This window comes from Halichondria panicea, chromosome 7 (genome assembly GCF_963675165.1).
Source record: "Halichondria panicea chromosome 7, odHalPani1.1, whole genome shotgun sequence".
NCBI lineage: Eukaryota > Metazoa > Porifera > Demospongiae > Suberitida > Halichondriidae > Halichondria > Halichondria panicea.
In genome coordinates, this window is record NC_087383.1 from 7,026,393 (window position 1) to 7,042,138 (window position 15,746).

At 39.5% G+C, this 15,746-nt stretch overlaps 1 protein-coding gene across 2 annotated transcripts in view; it reads right to left on the reverse strand.

Annotated features, from left to right (window-relative positions):
- Nucleotides 1-15,746, reverse strand: part of LOC135338443 (uncharacterized) — a 90,561-nt gene that overhangs the window by 69,985 nt on the left and 4,830 nt on the right. For both annotated transcript variants that reach the window (XM_064534563.1, XM_064534564.1), the window contains exons 4-7: nt 15,566-15,670; nt 5,725-5,829; nt 4,662-4,766; nt 858-962 (exon numbers count right to left, since the gene is read on the reverse strand). In XM_064534563.1, coding sequence (XP_064390633.1) covers nt 858-962; nt 4,662-4,766; nt 5,725-5,829; nt 15,566-15,670 — 420 coding nt within the window. The remainder of the gene's footprint in view (nt 1-857; nt 963-4,661; nt 4,767-5,724; nt 5,830-15,565; nt 15,671-15,746) is intronic.

Sequence of the window (15,746 nt, forward strand, 5' to 3'; positions counted from 1 at the left end):
CTATGTTGTTCATTGCAAGAGCAGGCCTATAGCTATGTAGCTATGTACCAGAGTGACAAACCGACTAATGGTAAGCTCTAACTAAACCCTAGCCTCGGTCCCAGGCCGATTTTTTTTTAATAGAACGAAGTTGAAAATACGGCCTGGTATTGATTGTATGCGTGGCAGGAACCGGAAACCAAAGTAGAGATTCTTCACACTTTGTTTCCTGTCATATTTCCCCGTATAAGTTTAATACCGTAATTTAGATCCGTGTATGCTCTGAAGTAACTAAAATCTAGCCATAGATTATCTAGCTAGCTAGCTACTGCAAGTTTAAGTTGTTCAGATTAACGTATACATTGTCTGCTTCACAAGAAGGCCCCACTCTCATTGCAGAACAGGCCCAGCTCTTGTCAGAAGGAAGAAACGTCTTTACCATGGTTTTCAATATGTATGGCAAATATCTTGCTTTCACTCACTGCCCTTTGTGATGGACTACAAATTAGTAGGTAGGACCAGCACTGCCGGCCCTTGTCGACAGGTGTGTTGTTTATGCAAATCTCTGCTTCTTGTTTTTTTGTTCCTAACCACGCCCAGATACAATCAACACCAGGCCTATAGTTGTCGGCCTAGCTAGAAACAACTCGGCCTGGAATCAAGGCTACCTAAACCCTACTTGATTACTAAGACATTGCATGGTTAATTTAGACCAATATCACCTGATGGCAGAACAAAATGCTATTATGCTAGGACAACTTATCAGGACAATCAAGAGGTGTTATTTCTACCTCTGCTGTTAAGTGCAATCAACAGGGTTAAACGTATTTTATTTCTGCTGACTAGTTCACATAATTATGCACGTGTAACTAACTTACCATTGACATCAACATTGTACTCTGTGATGAGGTACTTGATAGTGTCCAGCTTCCCTTCTCTGACTGCCAGTCCCAGTGGAGTTAGTCCATCACTTGTCACAGCTCCTATAGTGGTGAGAGTTGTGGAAGTGTACGTGATAATACGTGTATATAGTGAGGATAAACTATTATTATTAATAATATTTGTAGTTAAAGCTACGTTCTGTAATAATATACTACTATTAGCTATAGGCGAACCCATTTGATACATCAAAACAACAGGTACAATTAAGGAGGGTGCTGAGAGCGAGCGCAAAAAAAATGTTTGATTGTTACTATAATAATTACATGCATGTATACAGGCTAGATACACTTGAATAACTCTTTGATCATCAGAACGTTCATCCTCTTTATATAATTAATAATTATTATAGCTACCACCACATGGGTTTCCGTATATACACTCATGTTTTAATTGTTATACACTAACAAGTTACTATAATAACGATGCAAAACAGTGACCAGTGCAGGCCCTATACCAGTATGCCACTCACTATTCCGTTTACCGGCCAGTGGTGGCTGTCCCAAAAAAGGTTCAATGTAATTTTATACGTACGGATATGACGTTTTGGGTGTGGTTTAGCAAATAAAATTGGATTACACTTAAATAGAGAACAGAATGATTCATTATCCTACATTATCATTATCCTCGAGACAAGAACCGCAAAGTAGTAATCCAATTTTATTTGCTAAACCACACCCAAAACGTCACATCCGCCGTAATATACGTATAAAATTACATTGAAAACCTTGTTTGGGACAGCCAGCACTGGCCGGTAAACGGAATAGCGAGTGGCCGTTCTTCAGGGTGAGTTTTGTGCAGTAAACATATAGCTAGCATTCCGTGCCAAGCCGGTATATCGAGGTGGCCCCACTTCAGAGAGCCGGAATAGCGAGAGTCTACTGTACACAGCAGAATAAAATTGCAGTGTGTTATTATAGCGTATAGCATATCAAATTGCTTAACTGTATATATGGTCAACGCAATGAGCTATTCCCTATAATTATGGCAGTAGTCTATGGCCTACAAGTTACTATACACCCTAGAGCACTGAAGTGTTAACCCTCGTCTGTTGACAGGAGAATGGAGTGTTCAAATAAAGAGACTGGTAAAGGATAACTTTAGCTGCATGTAGATCTACCTCAAATAAAGTTCGCATGTCGAGTTCGTGAAAGTTTAAGCTATTCCCCGAAAATTAAATTCGCGAAAACGTTTCTAACGCTCATTTCGCGAAATTTGACTTAAAATACTCATCCCAAACCTTCATCTGGGATGGCCATTTATACCCACTATACGCACTATAATTATATACGGTACGAAGAGCAAGCCACAAGTATTGTTTATAGTTGTTTCTTAGCTATGCTAGCTTCTTTAGCTCTGACATCCACTCTAGAGGTAGGCTATTTTGTGTATCTCAAGAACACAATAACTCCTACTCTTCCCATCAAGGATACCAGTACCTAGCTATGAGATGTTCATCTAGCCTTGTTTTTGAAGCTTGATCTTGGCATCTTCAACGCCGTATTTGCAGTTCTCTTTCTGAAAGTGGCATGACGTCATCACCATTTATGGGACTAATTAGCATAATTGAATTAAGCTAATTAGTTTTTTGGAAAAAGAAAACATTGAGCTTCATTTTGGATCATCATCCACTGTATATTGCAAATAATGCAGCAGTATGAACATAGTGTAAATTTTGGTGTTGAAATCTGGACCCGGGCCTTAAGTGCGCAGAGCAGAGAGTCCTTCCATATGGATATCACCAGCTATATAGCTATCATGCACTGTACAAGCTAACTAGCTCATAGATAAACGAAATTAGCTAAATCAATTAACTAATAACCTTTGGAAAAGCACTTCAATTAAAGCCTGCAGTTGAGCATGCATGCGCTTAAAGTAAATATACGCTTATAGTCGAGTAAGCGCTAATAATCCAGTTTCTACGGTATTATGTGGACACCCCTTTCTTGTGAAACAATCAAAGCGCATTGCAAATTATTTACCTCTTCTATAATTATTATAACACTCTAATACTTTTGAGCGAAAGCAAAAACATGGCGAGAGGCTTGCAACACTTGTTGTAACTGCATGTATACTAGCCTCGGTCCCAGGCCGATTTTTTTTTAATAGAACGAAATTGAAAAATACGGCCTGGTATTGATTGTATCTGGGCGTGGCAGGAACAGGAAACAAAAGCAGAGATTCTTTACATTTTGTTTCCTGCTTTTTTTCTGTAATACTAAAGGTGTACGTAGGGGCATTTTACTCCCGTAAAAGTTACAGTAATTTAGCTCCGTGTCATGCATGTTCTCAATTTATAGCTAGCTAGCTATGGCATGCAACGCGTTGTCTTGTTTGAAGCAAGATGGCCTCACTCTCATGGCAGAACAGGCCCAGGCTCTCAAGCTCCTGTTTGAGGGAAGGGACGTGTTTATCTGGTTCCCAACGGGGTATGGGAAGTCTCTCTGCTATATCAGTTGCTACCCTTTTTAATGGACTACAAGCTAGGTAGGACCAAGGCTCCTCCTGTTGACAAAAGTGTTGTTCTTGTTAATTGTCTCTCCCCTTGTATCTCTCATCATGAGACTCATGATTGACCAGATCAGGAGTCTAAACAATAGAGGTGTTTCTGTTGCCATCCTCAGTAGCAATAAAGGAATCGACAAAGATTTGGTTGCCACTGCCAAAGAAGTGTCTTCTGGGAAGTGTTTCCTGCTGTATACTGCCCCAGAGGCTGTTGTTGAAGACCACTGTTGGAGGATTCATTTTTTGTTGTACCACGAGTCAATTTGTTTTATGTATTAAAAAACCACGCCCAGATCACGCCCAAATACAATCAATACCAGGCCTAGTAGGCGACCTAGCATTCAATTGGAGACGAATCGGCCTGGGGTCGAGGCTACATGTATACATGACTGAGATTGTTTGTAATAGTCTGCTAGTATATACAGTATAGCTTCATTGGCATTGGCACGGCATTATCACCTGCGGTGTTTTCATGAGCACATGCACGAGCACATGCACATAGAAGGGGCAACACCAGCGAAAAAAATTCATCCAATGTGGGGCTCAAACCCATGATCCTCAGTCTGATGCTCTACCGACTGAACTAGACTTAGTTGCATATCTTCAAATTAACGAGCGCGCAGCGCGAATGTTTTTGGGAGTTCCCACTTCCGGTCACACGTTGTGCAGTAAGACTATAATATAGGGAAAATCCCATCCTCAGCCAGGGTATAAGTCCCATATAATAGACTTGCGTAGAGCTAGTTAGCTGCTATGAACAGTCAACTAACTAACTTATAGGCAAACCCATTGAAGTTGATACATCAAAACAACAGGTACAATTACTACAAAAAGCTAGGTGGTAGTTGCACTAAAGCCAGCTAGCGTTATAATTATAGTGTAGAGATATATCTACTAAGTAGAGTAGCAACACTCCATGGACGAGTTTTGCTACGCACTCTTCTGAAAATAATATTAGGCTGCGATGGTATTCCAAGTGAATAAATCACCACATGGGTTTCCGTATACACTCATGCATGTTTTAATTGTTATACACTAACAAGTTACTATAATAACGTTGCAAAACAGTGACCAGTGCAGGCCCTATATACCTCTTATCAAGGAATCGAGGCATACTGTACATACAGGTAGGTTAGCAAGGTGTTCATAAATGTACAACCTATTTAAATTGTTAGTATTTGACAACCCGGTATACAGCATAATAAATGCACAAAATAATAATTACTATACTAACTTACCATTGACAGCCACATTGCATTTCATGATGAGGAACTTTATGATGTGCAGGTGCCCCTCTCTGACTGCCACTCCCAGTGGAGTTAGTCCATCCCTGGTCACATCTCCTATAGTGGTGCGCATGTTAGGAATTAGTCTCGAATCCAGGCGAAAGCAAAAACATGGCGAGAGGCTTAAATTGCAACACTTGTTGTAACTGCATGTATACATGACTGATATTGTTTGTAATAGTCTGCTAGTATATACAGTATAGCTTCATTGGCATTGGCACGGCATTATCACCTGCGGTGTTTTCATGGGCACATGCACATAGAAGGGGCAATACCAGTGAAAAAAATTCATCCAATGTGGGGCTCAAACCCATGATCCTCAGTCTGATGCTCTATACCGACTGAACTTGACTTAGTAGCATATCTTCAAATTAACGAGCGCACAGCGCGAATGTTTTTGGGAGTTACGCCCACTTCCGATCATACGTTGTGCAGTAAGACTATAATAATTATAGGGAAAATCCCATCCTCAGCCAGGGTATAAGTCCCATAATAGACTTGCGTAGAGCTAGTTAACTGCTATGAACAGTCAACTAACTAACTTATAGGCGAACCCATTGAAGTTGATACATCAAAACAACAGGTACAATTACTACAAAAAGCTAGGTGGTAGTTGCAGTAAAGCCAGCTAGCGTTATAATTATAGTGTAGAGATATATCTACTAAGTAGAGTAGCAACACTCCATGGACGAGTTTTGCTACGCACTCTTCTGAAAATAATATTAGGCTGCGATGGCATTCCAAGTAAATAAATCACCACATGGGTTTCCGTATACACTCATGCATGTTTTAATTGTTATACACTAACAAGTTACTATAATAACGATGCAAAACAGTGACCAGTGCAGGCCCTATACCTCTTATCAAGGAATCGAGGCATACTGTACATACCAGTAGGTTAGCAAGGTGTTCATAAATGTACAACCTATTTAATTAATTGTTAGTATTTGACAACCCGGTATACAGCATAATAAATGCACAAAATAATAATAATTGTATTACTATACTAACTTACCATTAACAGCCGCATTGCATTTCATGATGAGGAACTTTGTGGTGTCCAGGTGTCCCCTACTGACTGCCAGTCCCAGTGGAGTTAGTCCATCCCTGGTCACAGCTCCTATAGTGGTGCGCATGTCAGGAATTAGTCTCGAATCCAGGCCGATTAAAATACGGCTTGCATGGCCATGGTATCATATAGGTGTGGTCCGTCCACGCCCATGTACCATCTATTATATGCCCATTGTGAAGATTAGCTAGCTAGCTGTGGCCCTCTATTAGGAAGGCTTATTTGCACACTATAATTATAGTCTGAAACCAGGAGAGGCTAGCTCTCATCTACCTCTATAATGGTCGTATGGTCGGAATGTTTGAACTTATTTTCTGTACAGACCATGGAAAATCTGTAAATTTGTGCTTCCAAATTAACTACGACCATACGACCATTGTAGAGGTAGCCTCTTCTGGCTTCAGAATGGTGTGCAAGCCTTCTCAACAACGGAATAGAGGGCATAAGCCACGGAGACAAAGTATTTGTAAACGAACTATTATTATACTTATAATAAATTTTACAAAAGTTTCCTAATGTAGAACAAATCCTCAGATTCTGGGGAACTCAGTTTGTGCATGCATGTGCACTATCATCACCCATGCAATAGATACCAGGCCGTATTTTAATCGGCCTGATCTCGAGGCTATATAGTCAGGAATGTACAGCTTACATTGTCTTAGAAACCTTAACCAATGAAAACATCGCGGGTGCTGATGCCTCATGGAGGACAGTAGTAGATCTAAATGTAAAAGCGGAAAATGATCGACCATGATCAGTGCTAGTATGCCAGGGACTTCTATACATGGAAGTACGAACAGTCAACTATAGCTAACCTAAGCTAACCTGAACACTCCTTTGGCAATTGGTGCATCGAAACAACATGCAGGTACAATCATTGAATCAAAATTTTTTACAATAGCTACAAAACTGATAAATAGCTAGCTGGTAGCTGTAGTAAGCCACAATAGCTAGACTGAAAGGGGGGATCCGTGGCACCCTGGGATCTCCCCCTGGATCCGCCACTGCTATGGTGTTGTCGAGAAGGCTTGCACACTAGTCTGAAACTACTTTTATGATGGTTGGATGGTCGTGATTTGGTTTTTACAAATGAAAGCTTCTTCTGGCTTCAAACTATAGTGTGTCGACAACACCACAGAGGGCCACAGCTAGCCAGCAAGTCTTCTCGACAACGCAATAGAGAGCATAAGCCACAGTTTCACAGGAGACAAGTATTTATTAAAATTAATACGAAAAGAAACTATAATAATTATAATAATTATTATAATTATGTGACAGGGCCTAGGAAAACAACCCTTAACGCGGGTATACCCGAGTTTATTTTTATTGTTGAATCGGATAAAGCGTTCTCTAAGCTTCAAAATGATACCAAGATCGACCTCTTAGCTATTTTCTATCCGGAGATATGTTCGAGGGAACGCTACGAAGTATTGCAACTTGAGCAGATGACGCTCAAACGCTATGAATAATTGAAGTTCAATTATTGATTTCCGGGCACTTCCGATCAATACTGCTGCTCAACCTCATGGCAGGAGACAGCTTCAGAAACCATGAAACCTATTGTTCCTATTGCACAAGAGATATTATACAGAACAACACCTACAATTCACTACTGATAAACCCTAAACACGAATTCCACTGACTAAACCAAATTAAACGGGTACTAACAGAAACACACATAAGCACACAACTAAAAACACTCTATACTCCCACTGGCACTTGAAGACAAATTTCGGAGGCCGGCTAAAAGTCAAAGAAATAAGACTCCACAACACCAGGAGAGCTTGCAGAAGGCTACTAAAAGATTTTGACCCCACAAAAAAGACAAGAAAAACGTTAATTGACAACCAGCAATCCGTTTTGAAAATGGCTGAAGGATAAACAGCATGCATGTGCTTGCTTTCTATCAGTATATCGTGTTCCAGTGTATCAGAAGAGGAAATATGCGCCACTATAGAGCAGAAGAAGAGTGTGACAACCATTTGAAGCAAAAACAACCTACTAGAGCTTAGACAGGCTTAAAGTACACTTATTGCTATACCTTATGAAAAATTGCACTATTTTCAAATTTCATCGTGTTTCGTCTGACTGACTATTACTTAGTATAACTATCTCCACTAAATCCATACAGTAATACAGTTACAGGCATGCAGTGATTGTTCCCACTCTTTTAAAACAAAATTAATTACAACCATTAAGGCAATTAAAAGTCGGATTAGTATCTTGAATAAGTGTAGTAAGTAATAATTATTCTTGGAAAGTCATTATACAAACATGTTCAGCTAGTCGACTATACAACTTGGACAATGGGCGTTTTTCTCAGAATTGTGTTCACTTTCACGAGGCAGATGACCTCTATAAGGCTCCACTTTTCTTATTGTATACGCAATTCCCCCATCATGCATCATTCACTAATACTGGCAGGGTTTCGTAGAGAGGGTGGGCGTCTTGGTACCCTCCTCCCTAGAAATATAATGATGTCATAACAAAAATAATGTATGTAATTAAAAGAAGTATTTATAGTACAAGTATAAGTTGTACAACAAAGGATCGATTAATAGTTGTATATTGTGCTATTGTATTATTAAACCTGCTCTCTCTCCGCAGGGAAAGGCAACATCAAATTACTGACTGGACAAAATAATGGTTTATTTATCTGTTATTATGATAATTATTATCCATAGATATTATAATACTGAAGATGATCACGAGTCTGTGCCAGTAAATGCACGACTGCCTGCAAAGCACGAGTGACAGTTATACTAGGCACACGGACGAGTGATATAGTCATCAGTATCCATGGTATAAAGCATTTATTGGTTATAGCAACCAAAATGCAGGATGAATCTGTACACACGAGACATGCGGTTGTTTTGTCAACCAGAAGCAAAAAAATTTACTTTTCTCCCTGAAATAGATGGACAGTTCTATTTAACAACTATAGCTATGTGTAGAGAATAACCAGTTTGGGGTAACGATCAGTTTGACCCAAAAGCGTGGAGCTTGTAGTATTGAAGATGTTCAACAGTAGAATAATAACAGCAATAAGGTACTGTGAGGGCAACTGGTGCAACAACAACACATGGTGACTTAAATACAAAACATAATTATAATTATAGTAACTATGCTGGAATGGTCTAGAATATCAGTTCTACAGAGGTTACATCATGGGCAGGAGACAGCTTCAGGAGCCATGAAACCTATTGTTCCTATTGCACAAAAGAAATAATTATACAGAACAACACCTACAGTTCACTACTTAAGTCATCATGTTTTGTTGTTGCACCAGTTGTATAGTACCTCCATAAGGCTCCACTTTTCTTATATCTACGCAATTCCACCATCTTTAAAATGACTGCCCAGCAATGTCACATAGCACGTGCGTGGCTGTGATACAGTGCAAGTGTATATAATTATTATAGTATAACCTTCAACTCTCCATTCTCACCTCAGGTAATGGATGCTATAATTATAATTAAAATAATTATTATGCTAGATGTATGCACAGGCTAGATCGACCATACTAGACACTGGGTTAGGCCTCCATATACTCTTGCAACACCAGGGCTTCATAGAGGGGGGGGCACAGGGGGCGCTTGCCCCCCCAGGCAATTGTATTGAAAATATAGGCCATAACGCACTGTGTTACGGCCTGTTACACACCAACCAAACAAAGAGTGTTTTATAACAACAATAATGAGTTATTTACGAAGCTACTTTAATTAAATCTATATACTCTTTCTGTTCCATACGTCCACAATTTCTTCTTCAAAGTCACTATATCTGTATAAGTACAGAGGGCGATTCAATTAAGAGCGACCTTCATTAATAGTGAGAAAGGCTTGTGTCGCTCAGGCTATGGCTTTTATCTATAGTGCCATTCAACCTAGGCAATTGGATTTCTGCATTTTTTATGACATTCCACAATACTATTAGTACTTAATAACTCTTAAGAATGAATTAAGATGCGATGCACAACAGTCTCTAAACACAACAATTTCGCAGATCCCCAAGATACGGATAATCGCCGAGCCTCCCATTTTTCTGAAATGTTGATTTTCTCCCCCCTGTCAATTTTTTTCTGTATAAAGGCCTGAACAATGCTCTTCAAAGTACATCTATATACATGCAGTAAACATGGCTGTCATTATTTTTATCATAATTATAATGGATCCTGTCTTCTCTTCTCTGCTTCTTGACATTCCTCTTAGGCATTTTTTCACATTTTCGAAACGTATAATACTTCTGTACTGAAGAAATAAAGGGAATCGAACTAAAAAACTAATTTTGCACTGTGAAACATTGTGAACGTATATGATTGGCAGGAAAAGCATGAAAAGCGTAGAAACAAGAAATTCAGCGAGTGCAACTCCAATCCGTTACAACGTGATAAATATTGGCTGAGTCCAAGGTCTCTGGTTTTGAGATTCGAAGGCCTGAGGCTGTAGCATCCCAAGCATAATTATAGCGAGGGTGCTACTAAGGGCATATAACTGATTTAGAATAATGCTAAGCATTAAGCAAGCTAGGCTATAATTTTAAAGAAGACTCTGAAACCAAGAGTTTCTACAAGCCTCAAGCAACGTTAAAGCTTCGCTCTGGCTAGTCTACATAAAAAAAATCACATTGAAGGCATGCAGTTTCGTTTTTTTTCTCTTCAGGGGAGGCCAGTGAAGGAGGCTATACCGTACCCTCGAGAAAATACGCCCAGCAAGAAGTCTAGGCTTATTAGAGTCCTGACTGGGCGTTTAATCGCGAACGGCGAGTTTTCATTCGAATATACGTCCACCCGCGGCCTCAAATCGAGGTTTACACTTCGCTCTATGACAAATCTTATTGTATTTTCATTTTAATACATAGATGAACATTTTATTGACAACAATGTAATGCATGAATAATAATTATGATTAAAGCATGACAAGATAATGAACATGAAGAAGTGAACTCTGACTCTATTCCTCTATTCAATGCTTGTCGATGTCAGATGTAGCAGAAACTTCCCAAAGGATATGGTAGGACATATACTCCTATACAGAGTATAATTATAGCTATCAGGTACTTCGTTTCAAAAAACCAAGGCAAGGTAACTTGCAAAATTAGCCTGCATGTGTGATAACTTTCTTGGACTTTGTGTTTTCCTTTCTCAGCATAATTATTATACGACTACTTGTTCTCTGCATAATTATACATCTTCAAGGTCAAACAGATCCATACAGAGAAAGTTATATGTTTGATCTTATAGTCCAGAAAAGAGTATAATTATAGTCTACTCTAGATCTTACTAGCTACTACCTAAAACTTTCTTTCTTCTGTCAGACACTAAAATTAAGAGTGAGCATGTGGTATTCAGCTACTGCGCATGCTCAACTCTTCATTCTTATAATCGAGTGAAAATTCCCTCGTGCAAGAACTTTGAAGCAAAAGAGGGGATGGGCGTTTATTCAAGATGGGCATATTTTCGTGTGTCACAACTATATTACTTGTATTGAACGAGTTAAAAACAAAAATAAGAGAGATTTTTCACATATAACTGCAAATCCGCAAATTGCAATCCAAAAAAACGATACTATAGAAGCCTATAATTATAATTATTATAGAAACTCTTGTTTGCACTTCATTGATCCTTGAGCAGCTGTAGCAGTCTATACACACACATGCACACAGTATACCATAATAATTATACCTCTCTGAGCACAGTGGTGTTTCTAGGAAATGCAGCTAGTAAGGAGGGTGCTGAGAGCGAGCGCAAAAAAATGTTTGATTGCTACTATGATAATTACATGCATGTATACAGGCTAGATACACTTGAATAACTCTTTGATCATCAGAACGTTCATCCTCTTTATATAATCAATAATTATTATAGCTACCACCACATGGGTTTCCGTATATACACTCATGTTTTAATTGTTATACACTAACAAGTTACTATAATAACGATGCAAAACAGTGACCATGCAGTGCAGGCCCTATACCAGTACGGCCACTCGCTATTCCGTTTACCGGCCAGTGCTGGCTGTCCCAAACAAGGTTCAATGTAATTTATACGTATATTACGGCCGGATATGACGTTTTGGGTGTGGTTTAGCAAATAAAATTGGATTACACTTAAATAGAGAGCAGAATGATTCATTATCCTACATTATCTTCGAGACAAGAACCGCAAAAGTAGTAATCCAATTTTATTTGCTAAACCACACCCAAAACGTCATATCCGCCGTAATATACGTATAAAAATTAATTACATTGAAAACCTTGTTTGGGACAGCCAGCACTGGCCGGTAAACGGAATAGCGAGTTGCCATTCTTCAGGGTGAGTTTTGTGCAGTAAACATAATTATAGCTAGCATTCCGTGCCAAGCCAAATGGCCGGTATATCGAGGTGGCCGTACTTCAGAGAGCCGGAATAGCGAGAGTCTACTGTACACAGCAGAACAAAATTACAGTGTGTTATTATAACGTATAGCATATCAAATTGCTTAACCCTTTAACCGTCACAGGCCACAATCGTGGCCCGCAATAGTGACTTTTTTTGCGAAATTCTAATTCTGCGATACTTAGGAAGTAGCTCGAACTACGCACATCCCTGTATAGAGGAAGAGCTGTAGAATCACGTGCAATTTAGTCTAGAATTTTCCAAGCCACGTTGCTATAATATTAAAATTTCATTAGCATCTTACCGCACGAAGTTTATAGCTATGGCTAGATTGTTTACTTGTTCCGATGTGCCTAAACAGCTTGAGGACAGCAATGGCGATGTCTCCTCTGGTGATGACAGTGCCTATGAAGGAGAGGGGATAGTAGGATACCTCCCAAAGGCTACCAGCTTTATGCCAGACGCTGATGAACTGTCTGCATGGGACTGAGGACATGCATGACATGGACCAAGACGGTGAAAGACCAGGAGAGGGCTCACTGTGTGACTCTGGCAAGTAGTATAGTATAGCTAGAATATCAGTAGTGAGTATAGTATAGCTAAAATAGAATTAGCAGTAATGAACAGTCTTTATGTGAGCCTGTAAATTTCATAGATCGTTCACCGATATAGTAATACATGTACGTATTGTACTTCAAATTGATATATCTTAGCACTGTTACATTCATATGATGTGAAGATCAAGCTTAGTCAAGTCTTTATACCATATGATAGGCTGATCCATAAAAAAAAATTTTTGGATTTTATCTCACCGCTGGCCGAGCATTTAAAATGATAAAAACGGGTGAGCGTAATAACCGTGGTTGTTATGGCAACACATGTTGCACCATTTTATTCCTTGTTGTATGGGCATTCTATTGGTATATGGTTGCTAGGCATTTTATTGCTCTGGAAACCCGATAGAGAATTTACTGACATTTCACTTCACTGTTAATTAAGAATCCGACGGTTAAAGGGTTAACTGTATATATGCATAGAAAGGTCAACGCAATGAGCTATTCCCTATAATTATGGCAGTAGTCTATGGCCTACAAGTTACTATACACCCTAGAAGTGCTAACCCTCGGCTGTTGACAGGAGAATATAGAGTGTTCAGTTTTACAATAATAAAGAGACTGGTAAAGGATCACTTTAGCTGCATGTAGATCTACCTCGAATAAAGGTCGCGTGTGAAGCTCATGCAAGTTCAAGGTATTCCGCAAAAATTAAATGCGCGAAAACTATTCTAACGGTCATTTTGCGAAATTTCATTCATAAACTATATATACCCACTATACGGTATGAAGAGCAAGCCACAAGTATTGTTTAGTGTTAAGTGCCATCAACACGCAGGAACATTTCACCTATATATAAGGTGTCACACAAAGAGAAAGTACATTTGCCCACAAGCATGCTGCTGATTGTACAGAGCATGACCAAGGGCGTATACAGAGAAGAGGGCATGCAACTCACTATGTACCCTACGTACTCATCCGACTTCGTATCAGAGACCGGATATGCTAAAAATAGAATCCAGTATACGGACGTGAACAAGTGGGCGGTGTTGTTTACGGAGTTATAATTATGGGCGTGTACATCAGAGCTGCCTTTGCTAGCTAGCTAGCTAGCTAACAGTGCAGTATTATTTTAGAGAAGTGTCATGACCAGTCCTAGTCCAGCCAGGTCCAAGACAACCCCTTCGAGCGGGAAGTTAAGTGCTGGGCGCATTGTTAAGAAGTACCAGAGACTCAGGAAGACAGGTTTATTGTACCTATAGGTTTCATCTTCTTGGAGTTGCAACTGTTGGATGGTTTGCCTTTGCCTTTGACACTGCTAGTACGAGCCATACTGCTGAGAACTAGTTTTACTATGCTGCAATCGAGCTAGCTTATACAGATATAATGATTTACCTTGTGCGGTCAAAGGTTACGCGTGGGCGTTTTTGTGGGCAGTTCTAAAAATAGCTCAATACGAAGTCGAATGATTCTGAGAATAGGGCGAGTTGAATGCCCTCTTCTCTGTATACGCCCTTGGCATGACCACAAAGCTAATAATTATACGTAAGAGCAAGCCACAAGTATTGTTACATGCAGAGGTATAAATTAACAGTCGGTCGCAATTAGCTGACTATTAACTATACTGGCTCAGTGATAGTGTCCTAGCATGCAAAGACTGAAAGCCAAAGGTCATAATTATAGTTATGATGAACATGTGACAGTGCCAATGAAAAGGGACCTTAACGCTGGCAGTTTCGAATCAGTTTTTATTGTTGAATCGGATAGAGCGTCCTTTAAGCTTCAAAATGATACCAAGATCGACCTCCTAGCTACTTTCTTTCCGGAGATATGTTCGAGGGAACGCTACGAAGGTATTGCAACCTTGAGTAAATGACGCTCAAACTTCATGAATAATTGAAGTTCAATTATTGGCTTCCGGGCACTTCCGTATACTCATAAAGCTTCGTAAAAGATGTTCTGAAGAAGACAAGTTAGTTAGATGAAGGCTAGGCGTTCTAGGACTCTCTAGCTAGCTAGTATAGCTATGTAACTGGATTGCTTGCGAAATTTGACTCAAAATACTCATCCCAAACCTTCGTCTGGGATGGCCCACTATACGCACTATAATTATATACGGTACGAAGAGCAAGCCACAAGTATTGTTTATAGTTGTTAAGTGCCATCAACACGATTAAACGTATTCTGACTTGTTCAGTTTACTATATATACACCCTCGAGCACTGAAGTGCTAACCCTCGTCTGTTGACAGGAGAATGGAGTGCATATAGCAACCACACAATCAATAGTGTTTAAATTAACAGTAACAGACTCAGTAGATCAATTATTATAGCAAACATATAGAGACTGGTAAAGGATCACTTTAGCTGCATGTATATCTACCTCGAATAAAGGTCGCGTGTGGAGCTCGTGCAAGTTCAAGTTATTCCACGAAACTTAAATGAGCGAAAACTATTATAACGGTCATTTCGCGAAATTTCATATACCCTCAAACTATACCCACTATAATTATATAAGCCATGCATACAACACACCATGACAGTGCATAAGCTATACGGTACGGTATGAAGAGCAAGCCACAAGTATTGTTACAGAGGTATAAATAACAGTCAGACCATCGGTCAATTTCTGAGCAATTAGCTGACCATTAACTACTTGCTCGGTCATAGTGTCCTAGCATGCAAAGATTGAAGGCCAAAAGTAATTAGGGTTAGGGTAAAATGTAACATGGAAGGGACAGTATGACTTGTGTAACCTTGACTACGTATCTAAGCACCCTAACCCTCCATTATCAACTTCCCCTGATCATGAACTGTACTTTATTCACATGAATATTGTATTGCATGTACTAACTTACTATTGATATCAACATTGCACTCTATGATGAGGTACTTGATAATGTCCAGCTTCCCCTCTCTGACTGCCAGTCCCAGTGGAGTTAGTCCATTATTGTTCACAGCTCCTATAGTGGTGAGTGAGGGAGCATTGACACGTACATAGTTCACTACGTCAGAGTCAATTGTTCTCAAATTCAACTA